Source organism: Arachis duranensis, chromosome 5, assembly GCF_000817695.3.
Source record: "Arachis duranensis cultivar V14167 chromosome 5, aradu.V14167.gnm2.J7QH, whole genome shotgun sequence".
NCBI lineage: Eukaryota > Viridiplantae > Streptophyta > Magnoliopsida > Fabales > Fabaceae > Arachis > Arachis duranensis.
The window spans coordinates 10,828,403-10,851,302 of NC_029776.3; the positions used below are offsets into that span (position 1 = coordinate 10,828,403).

The 22,900-nt window shown below is 31.1% G+C and overlaps 3 protein-coding genes across 5 annotated transcripts; all 3 read left to right on the forward strand.

The window, feature by feature from the left end:
* The first annotated feature begins 10,091 nt into the window (after positions 1 to 10,091).
* Positions 10,092 to 13,200, forward strand: LOC107488010 (uncharacterized). 2 transcript variants are annotated; one of them, XM_052261974.1, is made up of 3 exons: positions 10,092 to 10,532; positions 11,546 to 11,933; positions 12,710 to 13,200. In XM_052261974.1, the coding sequence occupies exons 2-3, from the start codon at positions 11,811 to 11,813 to the stop codon at positions 13,160 to 13,162; spliced, it is 576 nt and encodes a 191-aa protein (XP_052117934.1). In that variant the 5' UTR covers positions 10,092 to 10,532; positions 11,546 to 11,810; the 3' UTR covers positions 13,163 to 13,200. The 2 variants fall into 2 exon arrangements, with proteins under 2 accessions (XP_052117934.1, XP_015964191.1); XM_016108705.3 differs by having other exon boundaries at positions 11,714 to 11,933.
* A 2,836-nt stretch (positions 13,201 to 16,036) lies between these two features.
* Positions 16,037 to 17,997, forward strand: LOC107488009 (protein WALLS ARE THIN 1). Its single transcript, XM_016108703.3, has 6 exons — positions 16,037 to 16,479; positions 16,595 to 16,657; positions 16,738 to 16,854; positions 16,944 to 17,346; positions 17,487 to 17,638; positions 17,748 to 17,997. Exons 1-6 carry the CDS (start codon positions 16,295 to 16,297, stop codon positions 17,920 to 17,922), a joined length of 1,095 nt encoding a protein of 364 aa, XP_015964189.1. The 5' UTR covers positions 16,037 to 16,294; the 3' UTR covers positions 17,923 to 17,997.
* A 1,378-nt stretch (positions 17,998 to 19,375) lies between these two features.
* LOC107488013 (protein RTE1-HOMOLOG) lies at positions 19,376 to 21,576 on the forward strand. Of its 2 annotated transcripts, none has more exons than XM_021142184.2 (3): positions 19,376 to 19,539; positions 20,102 to 20,364; positions 20,853 to 21,576. In XM_021142184.2, the coding sequence occupies exons 2-3, from the start codon at positions 20,128 to 20,130 to the stop codon at positions 21,279 to 21,281; spliced, it is 666 nt and encodes a 221-aa protein (XP_020997843.1). In that variant the 5' UTR covers positions 19,376 to 19,539; positions 20,102 to 20,127; the 3' UTR covers positions 21,282 to 21,576. The 2 variants fall into 2 exon arrangements, with proteins under 2 accessions (XP_020997843.1, XP_015964194.1); XM_016108708.3 differs by having other exon boundaries at positions 19,383 to 19,539; positions 20,062 to 20,364.
* Positions 21,577 to 22,900: the final 1,324 nt, after the last annotated feature.

Genomic DNA, 22,900 nt, shown 5'->3' on the forward strand with positions numbered 1-22,900 from the left:
ATGAATATGAGAATATTATTTAATATCTTATTAAGTGTTGTGTGTTATGTTAGATCAATGAATTGAATTAGGAATGTTTGAGAGGTTCTTTTGTAATTATCTTATAAAATAGTATTTTTGTATATAAAATAATTTTATTTATTTTTTAATATAAGAATGCAAAACATATTCTTTGATTTTTAATATTTTATCCCAAACACCTCCATTAATTTAAAACATAAATACATTTTTTCGTAATAAATTTATAATAAAAGTTTTAGTTAAAAAGTAGTCAATACTTCTTTTGTAATTTAGAGTAATAAATTTATTTGTATTTTCTAGTTATTACTTTGTAAAATATACCTATTCACCCAAATTCAAAAATACATATGGCAAGAAATAAAAAATATATTTATATTTTTTCTCTTTATTATATTTGTTATTAACAGTTTTATAAATACATTGTTTATTTTAATTTTTTTAATTATTTATATATTATATGATGAAGATGGAATATTAAAAAAATTATCATTATTTGGTCCATTAAATTTATTTTGTGAAATGGATTGTACAAGAATCCACGAAGTCTAAAAGAGTTGGACACCAAATTTTAATAATTTTATATGTTGTTTGATTAAGGAGTACTCTGTTATATATGTAAATCTATTCTATTTATTCTATTATATAAAAATTGAATTTCTACCTTTAATGATGGAGTTGACGTGGCATGCTCCGAAGAGTGTTTCTCGATTTAATTATTTTAACTCATTCAATACAATTTATTGAATGACTTAATTATTTCAACTAATTGATTTGATTAAATATTTAAATATCAATATAATTTATTATAATTTATATTACTTAATTAATTATACTACATTAATTATTAAATTATATATGTACGAAAAAATGGATTTAAATGTGGTTTATATAGTATAGATAGTATTTAATTAAGAATGGTGCATTTTTAAGCGTTTTGATATGATTTAATTATATCAGTTAATTAATTTGATTAGATATTTAAATATCAATATAATTTATTATAGTATATAATACTTGATTAATTTTACTACATTAATTGTAATTCCTTATATTAGTTAATTAGTTTATTCACTTATAAAATTTGAAATAAAATAAATAATTTATTGTTTATTCTAATTGAATTCATTAAATTTAATTATATTATATATAAATTAAAGATAATTTATAAATCACCTTATTTTCTTAGCCTTTTATATTCCGTGGATTGTTAAGTTTTAAGTTTTATATTTCGTTAATTAAAAGTAATATAAGGTAAAACTTTCTTCATTCTAAATGGAATTATTCTATGTATTATTAACTAATATCATTAGATTTGATTTATTAAAAATATGAATTAATTTTATATAACAAATTATTAATTAAACTAATTCTAAAACGTAAGCAAAATAAATTAATTTCCTAGGCGACCCAATATAGATCTATGATTTATACAACAATCAAACAAAACATAGAACTTGTGAATTATGATCAAAAGAGAATAAAAAAATAAGGCCGACACCATGTTTGCTTGCTTGCCTCCATTGCATCTTAACAAAACATGGGCCTACGAAGAATAATCCCGATTCTAAGTTGGGCAGATAGAAAATTTATCTGGATCTCATACAATTAATTTCAACCCGCACCCAAAGTCCTCTTTTAATCTTTTTGGGTTTTCTCTCTCCCAGCAAGCAAACATATACGCCAGCAATGGAGAACGGCGTCTTGGCATTGGCAACTTCAGTACGGCAAAAATGAGAAGACTGGTTGCTCATACGGCGACGAGATGATGACGGGGTTATGCCGATGAGGAGGTCAACGACGATCGGAGATGCTAATGTGACCAAAGAGGTTAGATAGCAGACTAGCAAGAGGAGACTTTCACTTATGTTGTTGTCGTTCAGATTGCCGTCGCACCAGGATGCTCCCTATCTGTAACTGATGGAGGTGAGTTACTGCAAAGAAGGCATGGATTCAAATCTTATTTTTATATCCTTTTTTTACTCAATACATTTTGATTTGCCAGTATTTATGATATAGAATAAGTGTTTTATTTTCAATTCAAATCTTTTTTTTTTGTTTTTTAAATCTTCAAGACAGATTTTTTCTTCTTTTAGATTATGGAAGATATGTGATTTTGGATGCACTCCGATTTTAAAATGATTTACTCGAAAATATACCTCTTCTTAGTTGCTATAAAAGCCTAAGAGGCGTGATCCTACAATCTTACTATACGTACTTGTTAGAATTTACGTTTGCTCTTATTTTTTTTACTAGAAAAAAAATGTTTAGGCGATATGATTTGTTGGAGATGATTGCATCGCCAAAGGAACGTTGGAAGATTCATGTCACAGTAATCAGACTTTGGTCTTTACCGAAATTCAAAGACCCCAAATCCATTAGCTCCATTGAAATGGTGTTGATGGATGAGCAGGTACTTCTAATTTTATTCATAGTTTCATATACATAATTGTTTCTCTGTTTTCATACACTTAGTCCCATATTTATATGATCCTCACCTCATAATTGTCATAATTTTAACCTCAACAGTTTCTGCTTTTCTTGGGACTATTCATTCAAAAATAGAACAAGAACAAAACCCAATTCTATGTTTTTCTGCAAGAAAACATAAGCTTTTCATCATAGAAAAAGATTCTACAGTCAAAAACAGATTTAATATATAGCTCATGTTGAATTCGACCAATAAAAAAAGGGATTGGGGGACTTTTAGCAAAATTTTCATAGACAGCTATATAAAATTATAAATTTTAGCTTGCAAAGACATGCACTAATGCCAAGATACATAATTACTAAATAATGCAGATTTTGGATATAAGAGTTTATGCCGATCAAAAATAATAAAATTTGAGTCACTCTTGCTTTCACATCCTAAAAAAGTATAATGTATATCTTTGATAAGAAATAATAAGCACATCACAGCAAAATTGAGTCAGATTATTCCTTACTTTTTTGTTTATTATTCTCATTTTGAAGACTTAAATTTCTTATTTCCGTATGGGTGACAACTAACAAGAGAGGTTTATATTAGAAAAGTTTGTACCAAGTATCTCCAGGTAGTGTTAACTGTTGAGAACCAACCAATATAGTCTCTACTGATTTAACATTCAAAATTTTAGACTAAATCAATCACATTAAATAAAGATGCATATGGAGGGGAAAAAAGAGAGAAAAATAATAAGAGCATGACTAACGCATATGCATGATTGTCGTTAATATTAACCCTTTTCTACATAACACTTAATTCTCATGCATGATTGTCATCACAAATTTTTTCTTTTTAATACCTATGGTTAAAAAAAATAAATCAAAAGTTTTCTCTAACCTGTTTTTCATATGAGTTGTGTGAAAAAAAAAGTCAAGTTCAAAAATTTTATACTCAAGTGGAAATCACTAAACCATAAAATTAGTCGTTTTAAATTAAATATTTTAATTATTGTGTTAATATATAATTAATTTTTTGTGTAAAATATAATGATAGTATACATTAAAGTATTAAATATTTGAATCCATTATATGTGTATAAATCTGTTATTTGAGGGTGAATATAAATCCGTTAGTTAATACTTAATACTTAATATTTTGGAATTAAATCATATTTTTAATTCATTCAGTTATTTTTGTTGAAAGAAATATTTTCTATAAATTTTATTTGTGTATTTAGTTGGATCTTATTGGTATTGTGTGTAGAAGGTGAATAATAAAATATTTTGTTTTGTGAAAAAATAGGGAACAACTATGTATGCTTCTGTAGGTAAGGATCTGATATTTGTGTTCGAATCACTGATATCAGAGGAAGCTGTGTATGTTTTTACATACTTTGGAGTTAGCAACAACTGTGGATTGTACCTCACATCACATCATTTTCGATTATTTTTTCAAAAAATAACTACTATCTTACCCTCTTTTTGTGATGCAATACCGTTATATGGTATTAAGTTAGTTCCTTTTAGAAAATTTATGAAATACTCTTCTCAACATCCTTTTTTGGTTGGTAAGAGTATAATTTATGGTAAGTATATAAATTGATTTTTCTTTTGTTTTCATGATAAAATATCACTAAGATGGGTGATTTGTGCACAATCTTCTGATTGAATTTATTTTAGACGTTGCTAGAGTTATAACTGGTGTAGAAGGTGAGAGGAAATATGTGAAGAATGCCAAACTTATTGACATGTTGGTCATTCATATTGAGAATGACGGGTGCATTTTTTTGATGTCCTTACTCAGCACTTAATATGTTTATATAAGCAATTTTTTATTTTCTAAATAATTTAATTTTTTTTTACAGTTTAAAGCTTAATATTACTATTTTTGGAGAGATGGTGGATCGGATCAAAGGTCTAGTGGCAGCGGGTGAACAATAGCTACCAGTAGTTATTTTTCAATTTGCAAGAATAAATAATTTTTTAGGTATGTGAAGATTTGACCACTATCGAATGGTTATATCTTATTGTAGCTATTTCTACTAATTATTGGGATGCGATTCAACAGGTATTTTTAGTTTTAAAATTTTATAGTGTGATGTTATATATAATAGTAATTTTTTTTGTTTTTAAATTTTAGAGTGTGATACTACATATCGTGGAAGCAAAATTATAAGTATTATATTTTGTGTTTTAATACTTTTGATCATGTGGAATTACAAGTGAAATTATAGAAAACAATAATAACAATTCCGGCAAATGGATGGCGTTCTAGAAATTAAAATTTGAAGTGATAAAAAATATTATTATATACACATGAATAAATTGTATCACCAGTTTTTTATTTTTTTATTGTAAATTCTATGTTGAATTACTCAACAATTAATTAATCAATATATAATTTTAAGCTATATTTTTGTTATTATATAATGCTTTTTATTATTTTATATTTGCAATAAATATTTTTTGTATAGCTTATTGTTAAAATAAAAAATTTTACTAATTAATTAAATTCACAATAGATTATAGTTGTTTTTTTTAAATCTAAGGACACTTTTTGTTACTTTTCATTCGATAATTTTTCTGTCTTGTATAATTGTATAACTTATTTAAGCAATGATTATTGTACATAGGTACTAATATTTTACAGAACATTATGTATGGTACCAGCCTCTTGATAAATCCAGATGTTCCTAAGGTTGTGATGCTTCGAAAAAGGTATTGTACCAATAATGTGAATTATTTATGGTTGTGCATATTGACTGTATTTTTATGGCGTTGTGATTGATAAGTAGCAAGTATTATAGAGAGATCTCGCAGTACCTGTCTATACTTTCTGGCAAACTGGCGTATGTTAATGAAGATGAAGTTTTATATTCCACTGAGAAGAAGACAATAAAGGAGTTACATGCGGCTGCGGATATGAGTGCCTTATAGAAACCTACTTTTTTATGTTTGGTTCATTGTTTGTTTTTTTTTTATTTTCAAACTGTTCCTATGTAGGTTGGATTCTATGTTGTTCTGGCCACTGTTCTTAATGTTGAACCCGTTCTAAGTTGGTGGTATAAATCTTGTGTTTGCAGCATGAAGGTAGAAGCTAATGCGGATACATACTTCTGCGATGACTGTAATAAGGACGTGAATAATGTGATTGATAAGTATGACTCTAATTGGACTTATTTGTGTAATCTTTTCATAAAAAAGTAATATAGTTATGTAATTGATTGTCTCTTTTTAATTTATTTAGCAATATCTAGCTTAATACCAACAATTAGTAGACAATAATAGAACAATTTATTAAAAACAAAAACTGCTTTGATTGATAGAAATATCGTCTATCCACAAAAAAAAATGAAAAAATGAGATAGAGTGCATAGAAAAAATTCATATACCTACAATAATTTTATACTAAAGTCTCCTCTGCTAGACTAAAATCTAGAAAATTAATAAGCCTAAAAAAATTGTATTTGAGTATTTAAATTGTGTTGAATATAATTTTTATGATTTTATTGTAACTAAAGGGTGACATGCCAAGTGTTAATTGATGTTTTTGAATAAAAAAGGAAGTATAAGTTAAATTTGTTGGTTTTTGATGGTAGTGTTATAACAAGTTTTGTTGTGTTCGATAAGGAGGCTACAGCTCTATTCGGACGGACTTGTACTGAGATGGTGAAAGAGTTCAATGTATGTGGTTTCTGCTGTTGAAACCATTTGAATGGTTATGATGATTCAATGTCGGATGTGAATATAGAAGATAATTTTATACCATCTTCAGAAACTTTAGACGGTATGTAAAAATTTTATCTATATGTTTATTTACATCTTTGTGTACATTATGGACTAAATTGCATCGGTATGACAACTGAGTATCTAAAGAGAGTTCATTCGACAGATGTGTGGGATATAGAAAATCCTATTTATCAATGTCAATACTGTAAAGTATGGATGTGGTCTGAAGAAAGGCTTGCTAAATTCAAATAGTCGCCCCCAACCAAAGTTTTCATTATGTTGTATGGAAGGAAAGATCGAGCTTCCTCTACTTTTTGTACATCCTGATGAGCTCATTCAGCTTCATACTAGAGGAGATCAAAGAAGTCTTCATTTTCTAAAAAATATAAGGGCATTTAATTCAATGTTTTGTTTTACATCAATGGCCGAAAAAATTAACTGTGGGGTGAACAATGGGACTGCTCCTCCAAATTTTAAGCCTGAGGGTCAAAACTATCATAGCATTGGTAGCTTACTTCCTCCGGATAGTTTGCGACCAACATTTGTTCAACTATATATCTATGACACAGGAAATGAGATTGATAATCGATAATTTTCATGCAACCAGTCAAATATTTTAGTTATTTTTTATCTGTGAGAGAAGATAACATAAAATTTATTGTGTTTTTTTTTTGTGCAGTTCCAATGAAGCTATAAATGAGTGGGATAAGAAAATTGTGGCAATATTAAAAAACATGCTAGACAAATATAATAGTTTGGTAAAGAATTTTTGCTATGCAAGAGATAGGTATCAACAGAAAAATTACACAAACATAAAGTTTAAGTTGATTAGTAAAAGAACTATAAATGGCAGGACATACAACTTGCCATCTGCATCTGAAGTGGCTGCATTGATTGTTGGCGATGTCAAACAACTAAGCAAAGATAGAGATATTATTATAGAGAATCAAACTAGATTCGCTGAGATATTGTTAGCTGCATTACCTGTGTATTGTGATGAAGGGAATTTTTCTTTGTGTATGGTCATGGGGGTACTGGAAAAATATTTCTCTGAAACCTTACGTTTATTGAGATTCGCTCAAGGGTGATATTGTGTTAAACATTGCTTCAAGTGGTATTGCATCTTTACTTCTTCCCAATGGAAGAACGGCACACTCAAAGTTCAAAATATCGCTGAATATAATTGAGGATTCTGTATGTAACATCAAACCTGGTTTTTCTCAAGCAATGCTGCTGTTGAAAGCCAAACTTATAATTTGGGATAAGGTTCCAATGGTTAGTAGGTACTACTATGAAGTGCTTGATAAATGCTTAGGTGATATCATGAGATTTTCTCCAACATATAACAAAGATTTGCCCTTTGGGAAAAAAAGTGGTTGTACTAGGTGGAGACTTTAGACAAATTCTTCCTGTCATTTCACAAGGATTGAGACAAGATATCATTCATTTAACCGTGAATTTGCCTTACTTTGGAAGTTTTGTCAGGTGCTCAAACTAACAAAAAATGAGACTCTCTATAGGGACGACTGCTACTTCAGATCAAGATGAAACAAAGCAATTTGGTGAGTGGTTATTGAAAATTTGTGATGGTCTAATATGTGACAATATGAATGATGAATTTGAGATATGTCTTCCAGGAGATATTGTTATTCCTTTTTCGGACCAGGTATTTGATGAGTTAGTTCATTTTTCCTATCCAAATATTTTGGATAACATGTCCTCAAAGGATTTTTCAAAGCAAGAGCTAAATTGGCTCCCACGCTGACATCGTTGAAGATGTCAACAACCATCTGATGGCTATCATTTCTGGAGGGAAAAAATTATATCTTAGTTCGGATTCGATTTGTATGGATAAAGGAAATATGGAGAGTCAACTAGATCTCTATGGTCCTGAATTACTGAATAGCGTAAATTGCTCTGGTTTGCCTTCACATAAATTAATACTCAAGGTTGGTGTTTCGGTGATGTTACTGAAAAATATTGACCAATATAGTGGTTTTTGTAATGGTACAAGACTACAAGTTAGGAAGTTTAGAAGTCCTGTCATAGAATGTGAAATCTTAACGGGTAACAATGTTGGTCATATTGCTTTGATTCCAAGAATGAATATGGTACCAACAAATAAAAACCGTTCCAGTTAGATTCCAACGAAGACAGTTTCCCATAGTATTATCGTTGCCATGACAATTAATAAGTCTCAGGGACAAACTTTATCTCATGTTGGATTGTACTTGCCCAAACCAGTTTTTACACATAGCCAACTATATGTGACACTTTCAAGAGTTAAGAGTAAGAAATGTTTAAAAGTTTTACTTATAAATCACGTAGAAATGTCTGTAAATTCAACTATCAATGTTGTTTACAGATAAGTCTTTGAAAAAATAGGATTCTAATATAAATATTTTAATTTTATTTTAAATTCCGTATCAATGTATAATTATTTACTTAAAAAAAGTGTAAAATAATTATTACTCACTATTTTTAAATTAAACTTTGATTTTGATAATAATTTTATAAATTTTTTAACATAATAATTATTTTGTATTTTGTTAAACAATAGGCATCAGAAATATAAACCGTGTATATTAATTTAATTAATTTTGTTATAAAATATCAACTAATTATGTTATTGTGACGTCTGTTACTTGGACCAACTCTATTATCATGCGTTTTCATCCCTAAATTTTTCAAAGAGTAGAATATAGATATTAAACAAAAATTGAATTTATAGCAAAAAAAAATATCATAATACATGTTAAGTTTTATATTACCTGATACAAAAAAAACCTAGCTGAATCTGAAGCCCCACCCCACCCCCAGCTCACTCTCACACTCTCTAATCTCTAATGGCACACCACAGACACACAGGCAGAGCTGGGAGCTCGCCTCGGTTCACCGACACTGTATGCTCGCCGCTGTCACTGCGGCTCTCACTGGATCCTCCGCGTCATGTGCTCCTCTCTCCTCCATCTGAGCTCGGCTGCTCGCGCATCTCTCGCCTTCGCGTCTGCTCGAGCTGTGCTTCCTGCTCATGTTGTCGCCGCGCCTCCCTCGCCTATCTCCCTCCTCACGTATCTGCTCGAGTTTGCTTCTTGCTCGCGTCTCACCGCCTCTCCTTCGTCTCTGTGGGTGGTTGTTGCTGGTCGTCCCTCGTCATTCGTGCCTCCGTGGTTGTTGCTTTCTGCATGCTGTCGTGCATCGTCCACTTTCTGGAATCGATTCTGTCTCTGCAACAACAGGTAACCATTTTAATTTTTTTTCAGTTATTCTAATATTTTATATGCTATATTAATTTTAAGTAGTTGATTCATTGATGTTATTGCTGTTAATTTTATTATTGTTTGATTTATGATGCTGATTAGAATATGACAGTGGTTGAAATATTGAATTGGTTTATGAATTTGTTTATAAATATGAATATGCAGTGGTTTTGCTGATTATGAATATGCTGAGATTCTGTTGATTTTTGAATTGGTTTATGAATATGTATATGTTGATTATGAATATGAATATGTAGTGGTTTTTTGTTGATTGTTGCTGCTGTAACTATTCTGATTGGTTTTGTTATTAGTTATTTAGTTGATTAATTTTTTTTCTTTTATGGAATTTTAAGATGGCTTCGTCAGAAACACCATTAGAAACATAATTATTTTTAGAATTAAGATACTATTGTGTGCAATCTCCGTGTACATACTTTGTGACATAGTTATCACACCCGATTCGATCTGACCGAAAACCCGGTCACTTAGTCAAGCCAAACCGTTCGTAAAACCAAATGTTCAACGGACCGGCCGAATCCAGTTTGACCCGACGGAAATTCATAAAGACAGGTAACCCGGCCGGTTAATTTAACCCGGTCCGGGTCGTTTTTTTTTCTGATACCTGAAACGGTGTCGTTTCAGACGACCCCTCCCCTTTTCCTTTGGATGAAACCCTGACTGAGAGTCTGAGTGGAACCCCCCTAACCCAGCCAGTCTCTGTGCTCTCTCCGCCTCTCCCCCTCACCCTCACCCTCACCTCGTAACTCTCTCGTCTCTCCCCTCACCTCGTCGCTCTCTCAGTCTCTCACCTCGTCCCCTCACCTCGGTCGTCGTTGCGGTCCCGTGCCCCTGCCCTCTCTTCGCCGGCGGCAGAAGCAGACGGAACCGGATCTGGTCCCTTGGGGGGTGGTGGTGGTCGTCTTCTTGCTTCTCACGGTCTCTGTCTCGCACCTGGTCTCGACCTCTCCCTTCCCTGCGCTCTTCGTCGCCGGTAGCAGAGGCAACAGATCCCGGTGGGCTGGTCTTCGTTGTCGTATTCTTGCTTCGAGCCTTGCCATCAGCTTCTCCTTCGCCGTCAGCTTCCTTGGTGCAACCCAATTTGGTGAGTTCCCCTGTTCTTTGTGTTTCAATTTTGTTGCTGCATCACTGCACTTTGATTTTGTTGCCAAAATAATTTGTTGCTGAAAGTGTTGATTGTGTTGCGGAAATTTGTTACTGATTATCATGAACCTTGAATTTGTTGGTGAGTTTCCCCTGTTCCTTCTGTTTCAATTTTCTTGTTTTTTTGTTGCTGCCTGAAAGTTATCATAGTTTAAGTTTTTGTTGCTGCCTGAAAGTTATCATAGTTATCACAGCAGAATTTGTTGCTAGAACTCTAGGAAGTAGAATTTGTTGTTAGCTGTAAGTTGAATTTGATGCTGAACATATGATAAATGTGGTTGTTGCTGGAAGTAGAATTTGTTGCTGGATAACTGAGTTGAGTTGAATTTGTTAATGAACCTTGTTGTTAATGCAGTGTTTCTTATGGAAGATATAGATGCAAATCAAAATGAGAAAAATGTTGAACAAGCTCCAAATTTATCCTATAAAGATATAGATGTGGATTTTAATTTTTAAGATCACTTGGACTTGATTTATCGATTGTGTTATCTTTTGCTTGCTCTTGTTTATTTAAATGGAGAAAGTATTTTGTACTAGAAACTAGTTTATTATCTCTTTTTACATCATTAGTTATGTCTAAAAATTAATATTTGATTATTATTATTATGTTTGTTCAGACTTGCATTTTAAGTTTTAATACGTAATTTTAATTTTATTTATATTTTTTTAAATTATGACTGGGTCAATCGGGTGAATTAGTGATCCACCGGCTGAACCAGTGACCCGGCGACCAGGTCGCCGGTTCGGTTCTAATAACTACTATGTTTTATGATTGTTATTCTTATTGTGTCAAATTAAAATATTATTGCAGTAGTACTAACTAATTTTATATCTATTTTCGTATTAGTTATTTTTAAATTTTGAGACTTAATTGTTGTTAAAATGTTAGTGAAGACATGTATTTCAAATTTTAATTTTAAATTTTTGACTATTTTATATTTTTATTTAAATAAGATCGGTTCAATCGGTTCAATTAGTGATCCATTGGTTGAACCTGAGACCCAGTAGCCTGACCGGTTCGATCACCGGGTCGGTTCTAACAACTATGATTTCATCACATTTGGTGTCTTTTCAATGCGAATATTTAAAGCGCATGTTGACAAATGAGGCCAATTCCTATAGCTACAGGAAAGCAAACAAAAGCATCAAGAAGAAGGATATAGTGACAAGTGTAGCTCCATTCTGGATTTTAAGGAGATAAAAAAAAGAGTCAAGTCTGATGAATATGTTGAAGCAAGCAGTCGGAAGAACTTGGAAAAGCAGCAGTGGTTATGCTTCAGAAGGAGGAACAAAAATTTTGGCTTGGAGTTATGTTCCTTCATTCTATTTCCACAATACACAAGTAAACTCTCTTCTGCCTATCATAACTCCTTTTTTGTTTTCTTTCTGTGGGAAAATATTTGCTGGAATTTGAATTATTTATTCATTTAGAATAGCAGAAATCGGCTGAGTGACATGAAGTGGCAAACAGAGTTGAGTGGAAGTGCGGCACTGAGAGACAGTGGAACTTGAATTTTTCAAAAATAAGGTGTCAATAACAAAAAGTTTCTAGATTTTCTAAGTTTTGGAGAGTGAAGCTATGGTGTATTGCCTATCATGAAGTTAGAGAGATCTCAGTTGTATAATCAAATAGGAATTTCACATAGTGTTCTCGCATCATTCTTGGCAAATAGAGATACTATCGATAGTGTGAACTCACAAGGGCATGATTAATTGTGGTTAACTCAGTTTGTTTCCATATTGAGGCCACATTTTCCTCGATTATTTCTGTCATTTGTATACTTCATGTAAAGCACTTGTTTCACAAGTTCATTCATTCTACATGCAAGTCTATTTGTCTAGTGACTTTTACACTCTTTATTGCAGAATTGTGCATTTCATCAGGGAGGGTGAACAATATGTAGTATGTGTGTGTGTGTGTATATATATATATGAATAGTTACCATACCAGTCAGATGATTTGGTTTTAATCATATTCGAAGTTGAAATCAAAACTCAAAAAGACGACATTGGAAATCAATAGCTCTCTGATGAAGATATAGTTCTCAAAATTATGAACTAAGAAAATATATGAAGTAAAAAAAAAAATCTCATTTCAGTTCACTTGTTTTTTCCCAGGCTCATACAGCACCTAGAAGCTTTTTCGGTGTTGAGGATTTCCTTGATGACGACAACAGCAAACCTTACACTTACCAGAAAGGGAAGAAATCAAAGAATCCACAAAAACATGTATCATTCAAACAAAGAACTGTTGCATACATGGAGCCTTTTACTCTTGATGTGTTCATCTCAAAGCGTTTTGTGTCGGCTTCGCTCACCCATAGAGTGACAAGCAAACAGGTTGCAGTTTCTGGTACCAACTCCAAGGACATAAAAGCTGTTCTTAAATCTCGTTCAGACATACCAGCTTGCATAGCAATTGGAAGGATTTTGGCCGAAAGAGCAAGAGAAGCTGATGTTTACACTGCCTCTTATACTCCAAGGGATAGGGATAAATTTGAAGGGAAAATCAGAGCTGTAGTTCAATCACTTATTGATAATGGGATTGATGTCAAGGTTTATCTTGATTGAGTTATTAACATCTATTTGAGCAAAACTTGCCAACTAAATTATTGAGATTTTAGTTAGCGGTGTAGGCTTTGTTTGATAAAGTTTTTTGAAGAGGTATAAATATTTTTTTGTGTTTGAAAAATAGAAAAATCACGTGTTTTTGAAAGCATGTAAGAGAAAGCTTTTTAAAGTTGTCGGTGTTTATTAAAAGATCTAATATAATTTTATATATTGATAAATATTTGAATTTTTTTGTATTTATGACTATACGGTTTTTTTAAATTTTAAAAGTTATTTTATCAAATATAACTGTTTTTATTTGTGTTTATTAAAAATTATTTTTAATTTTATTTATCAAATATAAATGTTATATAATTTTGAAAAAGTAAAACCCTTATCAAATAAGGGAATAACTTTCTTATGTGCTTTAACCTTTCATAATATGTCTATATATAATTATTGAGATTATAGTTACTTATCAAAATACTTATCTTAAAATTGAGTTTTATGAATATGAATTTGAATTATATGAATTTATCTCAATTGATGTGATTCATGTTAGGTCAGTAATTTACTGGTAAAATTGAGATTCTCTTAATTTTTCTTTTTTATAAAATGTGATTTTTTATTATACATTCTTTAAATAGGACAAAAAAAAATTGTAAAAAAATATTAAATAATAAAAGATTACACTTATAAAAAATTTAAAAAAAATTAAGAGAATTTATTTCTATAAAATTGTGAGGTTGTTAGACATGTAAATGAATTTAAAAAAAATGAATAATTGCACATTACGGAATTAATTTCACATAGTAATCCATATAACTAGCTTTCATAAAGTTTAAAGCTTTATAATTATGGAAATATTGGTTTATTTAATAATTAACGTCAAGCAGTTATTAATTCAAAATTTTATTGGCAACATAAAGGTGCCAATTCATTTAATTTTTTATATGATGATTTTAGTAAATCTTAATTATGTCTTGGTTTTGAATTAAGATATTAATTTTTGTACATTGTTAGTCTATCGAGTGAATACCCTATCCGGCCCCTGACAATTATCTCGAAAGGACAACGAGGCCCCCAAGAAAAAAAAAAACACCCAATCCGGCCCCTGATAATTTTTTTTGGGACTGATTAGCCCCTGTGCCAAGAAAAATAACATTGATTTTTTTTTGGCACAGAGGCCTCGTTGTCCTTTCGAGATAATTGTTAGGGGCCGGGTTGGATTTTTTTTTTTGTCAGAAGTCGGGTTGGGGTTTTTTTTTGTTAAGAGCCTCGTTGTCTTTCGAGGTAATTGTCAAGGGCTGATTTGAGTTTTTCTCTAGTTTAGAAGATTTTTATATAGTCATATCATATAATTCTATTTGTAAAACTTAAAAAAGAAATAAGAATTAAGTCTAACACAACAATAGAAGATATATTTTATTTTTATTCTTTTAAAAGCATATTCATAATAAAAAATATTCACATAAATAATTTACATCTAATAATTTTTTTTTAATAAAGTTGCTATAAAAAATATGTAAAACTTTATTTATTTAGCTCACAAATGTACAGAAGAAATTTTTTAATAATAAACTTCTATCATTAAAAGTAATATTAAAACTTAAATTTAGACGCCAATTGACTTTATATATTGTGTAGGTACTTAGAGTATATTAAAAGAGTATGATAATAATTTGATGAGAAAAATTAGTTTGTGTACATTTAATTTTTTAAAAAAAATATTTATGTTAAACTATTTTATTTTTATTCTTTAAAAATATATCCAAATAAAAAAAATCTGCAACAATAATTTACATCCAATAAAAAAATATTAATGAGATTACTGTAAAAAAATATGAAAAAATTTTTTTATTTAATGTAATTGACAGAAGTTACGTGAATGTTGAATTAATGAGATAAGAAAAAATATGTAACAATAATTTACATCTAATAAAAAAATATTAGTGAGATTACTGTAAAAAAAATAGGTAGAAAATTTGTTATTTAATGTAATTGACAGAAGTTACGTGAATGTTGAATTAATGCAATAGGAGAAAATATGTATGTGATAAAATATAAAGTATATTTTAGATAAATTATAATGATATTTTGATATTTTATTAATATTAAAATATAAAATAATTTTTTAATTATTTTTAATATTTTATTTTAATTATATCAAGTATTTAAAATATTTTTTTTGTTTTAATAAATAATAATATATATTATATCTAAATTTATTTTAAGAATATATGTTAAAAGTAAGACGGGACATGCTGATACGTGATAGTATTTATGAGTGTCCAAGCGTGTCCAAAGAATTTTTTTTTATTTTTTTTATTAAGACACAGTTGAATATAACAGATACGCGTGTCGGACAAGTGTCGCTGAGTGTCGTATCCGAAATGTGTCTGACACGCAATAACTCATCAAAGTGTCGTTGCTTCATAAGTCATGTGTTACCGACTAAAAGTACTACTTAAAAATCAAATAATTCAGTTATATAAAATCAATTATTATATATTTTTTTATATAAATATATGTATTGTCTGATTTATTTTTAATATACATTTAGCATGGTTGCTACTTGCTAATTATTGGCTCTCTTTAGTCTTTATGATTAGCACTGAGGTCTTTATGATTGAATCAAATGTGCAAATCAGCAGAAGGACAAGCCAATGAAGCCACACAATAAAACAAAATTCGTGTAACTTTTTACTCCATAAAAGTAAAACCTCTTATCAACTCAAATATTGAATATTTCGACAACTTTCAATTAGAGACAAGAAACAAAAAACAATTGATTAATATAAGACACAGACTAGAATACTAGATAAAGACAAGAAAGACAAGTTGACAATCACATGCCAGTAGATTGCTAGCACTAGATATGAATCCATAAACATTTTTTAATTTGGAAACACAGATTTCATTCCAGATGGTAAAGAGCAAGTTGGGAAGTCCACATATATTTTGTTTTTCCTTAATTGGGTGGATGAATCACTGTGACCCAGATGGGAATATCACCCTTTCCCTTCATCTTGGTCAACCAGTTCTAGATATGAAGCCTACCACAACCACAAGACCATCAATAACACTGAACTCTCACTCCTTCTCATCCTAAATCAAGCATCTGCACTGCTTCTCTTTGAGGATCTGAAAGCAATGAATATGGTGCCTGAGAGAGCTAGGCTACACTTAGCCTTAACCTTCCTACAATTTTGTCATGCTGGACATCATATAATAGTGAGAATTGCTCTCAACATGGGTTTAAGCAAGCTAATCTTCCCAGTATATAGAAACATTACCGCCCTCGTTCTTCTGGCTCCTCTTGCTTATTTTTCAGAGAAGTATTTAGTTTAATTAGCATAATACTCAATAGCTTATATGAACTACTGTTGTATTTTCTCTTCTTCAAATGGTCAACTATCTTACTCCCTTTATATTGTTTTCAATCTTTACAAGGAAAGACAGGCCACCGCTAACCGGTTATTATATGATGCAATTTTTCCTACTTGGACTAGTTGGGTAAGATCTCTTTATCTATAAATTGGCAACACATATTTGAGTAGTGTGATTCTAAGATCAAAAACTTCTGATTCTGGCAGAATAACCATAAAAGAAGGATGTTACCTAGTGGGTCTAGATAACACATCGCCCACGTTTGCATCTGCTATGCAAAACTCAGTTCCAGCCTTAACTTTTCTGATGGCTGCAGTACTAAGGCGAGTTACAACCCTTAACCCTCTTAAGCTTGAAAACCTGTGATGAATACTTACAAACATGTTTGTTCAACTAAATATGTAAAGTGCAGATATGAGAGTGTGCACTTGAATAGGCTAGATGGTTTTGCTAAGGTTCTTGGAGTAGTTGCTTCTGTTGGAGGAGCATCAATCATCACTCTTTACAAGGGACCTACCATCTATGCTCCATATTCAACATTGAATCATAAACAATCATTGTCTATGTTGGGGGATGCCACAGGAAAGAACTGGAACTTGGGTTGCATCTGTCTCTTTGGTCACTGCTTATGTTGGTCTGCTTGGATTGTAATGCAAGCATCTGTTCTCAAAAAGTACTCTTCCCCACTCTCGGTTTCTGCCTTTACTTGCTTCTTTGGTATCCTGCAATTTGCAACAATTGCAGCGTTTTTCGAGAGAGATTACAAGGCCTGGCAATTCAATTCTAGTAGTGAAATCTACAGTGTCTTGTATGCGGTTAGTAAATCAAACCTTGTACTCAATCAATATGCCCCTTGCATTACCATTTTCAAGACAACTATTCTGTTTTTTTAGCTAATGATCAAAGTTCTTAATTTAACTTTTAACTGTTTTTTCATTGGTTTTGTTTGTATTAGGGACTAGTGAGTTCAGGGATAGCAGCAGCAATACAGATATGGGCTATTGCTAAGGGAGGACCAGTGTTTGCTTCAATTTATCTACCTTTACAGACATTAATGGTAGCCTTGATGGCATCCATTCTTTTAGGGGAAGAATTCTTCTTGGGAGGGTCAGTTATTATAATCCAAGCAGATTTTATTTCATGTTGTTTCCTTCAAATGGCAAACTTTGCCTATGGTTTATGCTCTGAAAAATTGTCTTTCAATTTTGTGGTGTAGGATTATTGGAGCTTTATTGATTATAACAGGCTTATACCTTGTTGTGTGGGGAAAAAGTGAAGAAACAAAATATGGCAAAGAGGTCATAGCCCCTATGGAGTCCAAGAATCATGGTGAAGGAATTTGTGACAATGCTTCCATCATCCAACCTTTGATTCTTACCCAAAACACTTAGAGTTTTACGTGGGAAAGAATATAAATCCACAAGGAAAACTGTAATTGTTTCATTTAGTGAAACCAAATTTTACAATGTGTCTTTCTTACAGTCATAGTATACCATAAATATAATCACCTCTTATTAATAATAATATAATATAACTATTGATATGGATAATGAATTAATAGAATAGAACCCAATATCAGTAACTCAGATGATTGATTCATATATGTTAATTGAACTATATACATGGACTAATGGCAGATGAACTATCTATAGCAACATTTTCCACCAGTTTTTGACATGCAAAAGAAGGGGCGTGTGGCATATATGCTCTCTCTTGTTCATGTTCCCAGTTTTCTACAACGACTTATCTGTGCAACCCAATTCAATAATTTCTATCAGTGTCAACATTATTAGAGTTAAAATAATCCATCTTTTGGTGCTTAATCCATCATGTTTAAGAGCAATGGTATTGATCAGTCTTAACTCTCATTCACCTAAATTCTTTGTAACACTGCATAGTCTCAGGCTCTGGGATCTCCTAAACATGAGAAAATCTTCCTCAAGAGTCAAGACGATGGTAAACAACAATGTCAATATCGTTGAAGTATATAGCAAAATTGGAAATTTCATTATGTATACCATTTATTATGTACGCAAATAATAATAATAATAATAATAATAATTCATTTGAATGATAAATATGAATTTTAAAGTACAAGGGGTTTGTTAAGTTTGCTTAAAATTGAAAGTTTTAAGTTTTTAAAATAATACATATATTAAAAATAAAAAAAGTCTTTCATTAAAAGCCTTTTACAAATTATTTAGACGCACTTTTAGCTACACACAATTTTAAATTGTTTTTAACTTTGTAAAAGAAAATAAAATTGCATTCCCGTACGTGCGTTTTAGATTATATTTTGTATTCGGTGAAAATTCATGTGCAGTTAATTTTACGCAAAGTTAATAGATGAGAGATATTAAATAAATTAAATGATTCGACTCAATTTTTATTTAACGGCTCTCATTTATCAACTTCACGTTAAGTTTACTGCACCTGAATTTATAATGTAAACATTCTTTTAAGATGTTATTTCTATGATTAATATAAGAAAAATAGAAAATTTTACACAAATAATTATATATTTCTAAAAAATATATTGATCGTCCTATTAGTCAATAATCCATTAATATTAAACTACTTTACATTTAACGGCTCTCATTTATCAATTTCACGTGAAGTTTACTACACCTGAATTTATAATGTAAACATTCTTTTAGATGTTATTTCTATGATTAATATAAAAAAAAATAAAAAATTTTACACAAATAATTATATATTTCTAAAAAATATATTGATCGTCCTATTAGTCAATAATTCATTAATATTAAACTACTTTACACATATAAAAAGAAAAAGATATCGTTAAAAAATAAAAAATAAAAAAATTATCTTAAAAAAAAAAAAGAAAAAGAAAAGAAGCATGAAGAGAAGAGAAAAGGAGTTTGACGTTGATTACGGTTTACACAGTTATGGCTGAAGGTGAGAAGATAGAGAGGAAGCAAACTCTGAGATTGTAGGAAGCTGCACACTGCACACTTACACTCCTTCCTTTCAATCTCAATTCTCAGGTTATTCATTTCTCATTTGATCCGATCTCTCTCTTATCTCTTTCTGCTTCAACTAGGGTTTGTAATTCCATCATGGATCGCACACATTATTTAGATGCAACCAAATTCGATCTAATGGTTTCAAATTCCATATCCATATACGCTTACATGGTATAGCATACTTAGCGCGCTACATCAACATTCTCGTTGTTTCAAGTAGCCAAATCCTTTTATCCTAGAAGCTTTATTTTCTTGTTAATTTGATTTCTGCCTCTGTTCAGAAAAAATTTTATATGGTTGTTTAGAAAATTGAATTAGGTACGTTTGGAATGCCCATTTCATGTATGAAAGTATCTTAGCTTTGGGATTAGAAAAAAAGGTGATTGCTTACCTTTCTGCAAAGGGAATAACTGAATTACATCATTGATTCGCTTAATTCATGCAAATATTTATACCAACTTACTTATTGTTTCGCTTGATTATAAATTCAGACTTCAGAAAATTCAAATCATGTGTAAAACCTACTTATATTGTTGTTTATAGGCAACTCAGTAATTTTCTCCCAATTCTGCAATGGAAGCAGAGTTGGATCCTGAGCAGCAGCAGCATATGATGCATGGAAGTTTTCCCCAAACTATGCAAATTGACCCTAGAAGGGCTCGGTTCCCATGCTCCATCGTGTGGTCACCGCTTCCTGTGATATCGTGGTTCATCCCTTGCATCGGTCACATTGGCATCTGCAGAGAGGATGGGGTCATTTTGGATTTTGCAGGGCCTAATTATGTGTGTGTGGACAATTTCGCATTTGGATCTGCCACTCGGTATTTTCAAATAAGCAGAGATAAGGTATATGCTATTCTTTGTCTTTCTTTTTGGGAAGACTGCACAGTGCACAGCAATGGTTTATTTCACCCTTAGTAAATGCATATTTGCTGAAAAGAAAGTCCATTGTTGCTGTAGGCAGGACAAATAGAGAGATGGGAAGGCATGTTTGGATTTCAATTTGAAGTTCTAAAACCATAGTTCAGGCAAGAGTTTTCAAATGAGGAGTATTCACCCAAATTATGCTTTGAAACCATTCAAACAGAAAATCAATGCTAAAATCAATACACGATGTACCATGAAACTTTGCTTCTTTGCGAGATGACTCCAAGTAAATTGCTTTTTGTGCTTTTGGTTTCACACACCATGTTGGGATTTACACTAGAGGGACCCTTTTGACTGATAAGATTCTATAATGAACTATGAAATTATTAATCCGTCCAACTTGTTTAGGCAGTTGTTTCCTTCTCCTGTTTTGTTTCTCTAATTTTGTTTATAATAACTGCCAACAGTGTTCCATCCCTCTATGCCAATCTCCAGAGAGTGGTGAGGAAGACTACTTGCAGGGTGAAAATGGAGGAGGAAGAGAATTGAGGACTTGGGATGATGCTTTGCTGAAGAGCACACAAGAATTCCAACATCGATCTTACAGTCTCTTTACGTGCAACTGCCACTCGTTTGTTGCCAATAATCTAAATAGGTTGGGCTTCTTGTCTCGTGGATGGAATGTGGTGACCCTTGCAATTTTCATTCTGTTCAGGGGACGTTGGGTCAGCACAGCATCTATGCTGAGATCTGTCTTACCATTTATTTTTGTATTTTCTATTGGAGTCATTTTGGGGGGCTTCACCTTCCTAAAATATTGGTTCCTATTCACTTCTGCACTCATTGGTTGGTTCATTATTGGTACATACTGTTTCAAGAATCTGATTCAGTTGTAGTAGGTGTTTACATTGTCTGGAACCTGTTCCACTTTGTATGAAACTGTAGTGCATTCCGAGTTTGTGATACATAGCAATATAGCATCTAATATCTATATATCATTTAGATGACACTCGTTGGTGTTGTTGTCATAGACATGTTGATTACTTGATTGAATAGGACTCCTTATGTTTGCAATGTCAAGTTGGTAGTATGTGCTGTTAAGGGGCGTGTAGCAGTTTCATGTTCCTTTGTTGACGATTTGATTGAAAATTGAGCAAGATATTATGGATTTCAAAAAATTTCTTGTTTAAAGTTTGTGTGTCAATTGTCAAACTAGAGCAGGGGAAAATACTTTTCAGAATATACTAATATCCCTTTTGAACATTGTTAATTTGTTATTGAGGAAGTGATATTCCCTTGTAAAATTGAGAAATGAAAACTCATAAAAGGATGGCCAAAATTAAAGCTCAAATTATTCTCTAACATCATTCACTGAATGGGTATATAATATGGGCCTGATGCGAATGTAGCTGAAATCGTATGTCCCTCGTCGTTTTTTTTCTTATATTCTATGGTATTTTCTGGCTTGGTAAGATAGATTAATTCGTCAAAAATCTAAACTTTATTCAAAGTTTTTTGGACTAATAAATTGTTTTATGCGTAGAATAAGTTTAATTCGTAAAAAATCTAAACTTTATTCAAAGTTTTGTTTTGGACTAATAAATTATTTTATGCGCAGAATAAAATTAAGCGACATTTGTTTAAGTAGACGAGTGAGCGGATGACTCGACCAATCTAAGTTGATTTAAATAAATTAATTATTTGACTAACTCAAATTAGTTTCTTGAGTTTGCTCTTGTTGACAGCCAGCGTCAAGAGATTCCGTGGGCCATTTGCGGTTTACCTCCAATGCGTGTTTTCGTTGGTGAGGCCCAATAAGCAATAGCCAATTTTGGCGTTTTCATTCACATGACGAGACCTGACGTCCTTAACTCCTTCTGATTATGCGCTAAGCAATGAGCTTGAGTCGCTTCGGAAATCAAATCAAATTCCTTAATCGATTCAAAAGCAAAGTCAACAAAATCGACATTGAATAAACGGTTTAATTAATTAAAAAAAACAATTTAAATAATAAATAATTATATTAAAATAAATTATTTTATATTTAAATTTTTAATTTTAAAAAATATAATAAATTTTTTTTTTATAAATATTTAAAACTTTTTTAAAAAATTAAAATTTAGTTTCAAAAATTTAATTTCAAAATTCATATTCGATATTAATATTATTATTTTTTATAAGTGAAAAATTTTAAAAAATAATTTATAAAACTTTTCAAAGGCATCAAAGTGATATTAACAATGAGACTCGCTACTTCAGGCAGAATCTGATCCTTCCAATTCCAGAAAGTAATAAAATACTAGTAAATAGAATAATCTTCCAAACCGAGAAAATTTGGGCAAAATTCAAAAGCCTTTCGCCGCGAGATAAACAAAAGATCATTTGATGTTGACTTGAATTCAGTGCGTTATGGGTGATTTTGTTTTGTAGTTAGCTGCACGGCGAGAAAGCAGCTTATTATTATTATTATTATTATTATTATTATTATTATTATTATTATTATTATTAATTTGGG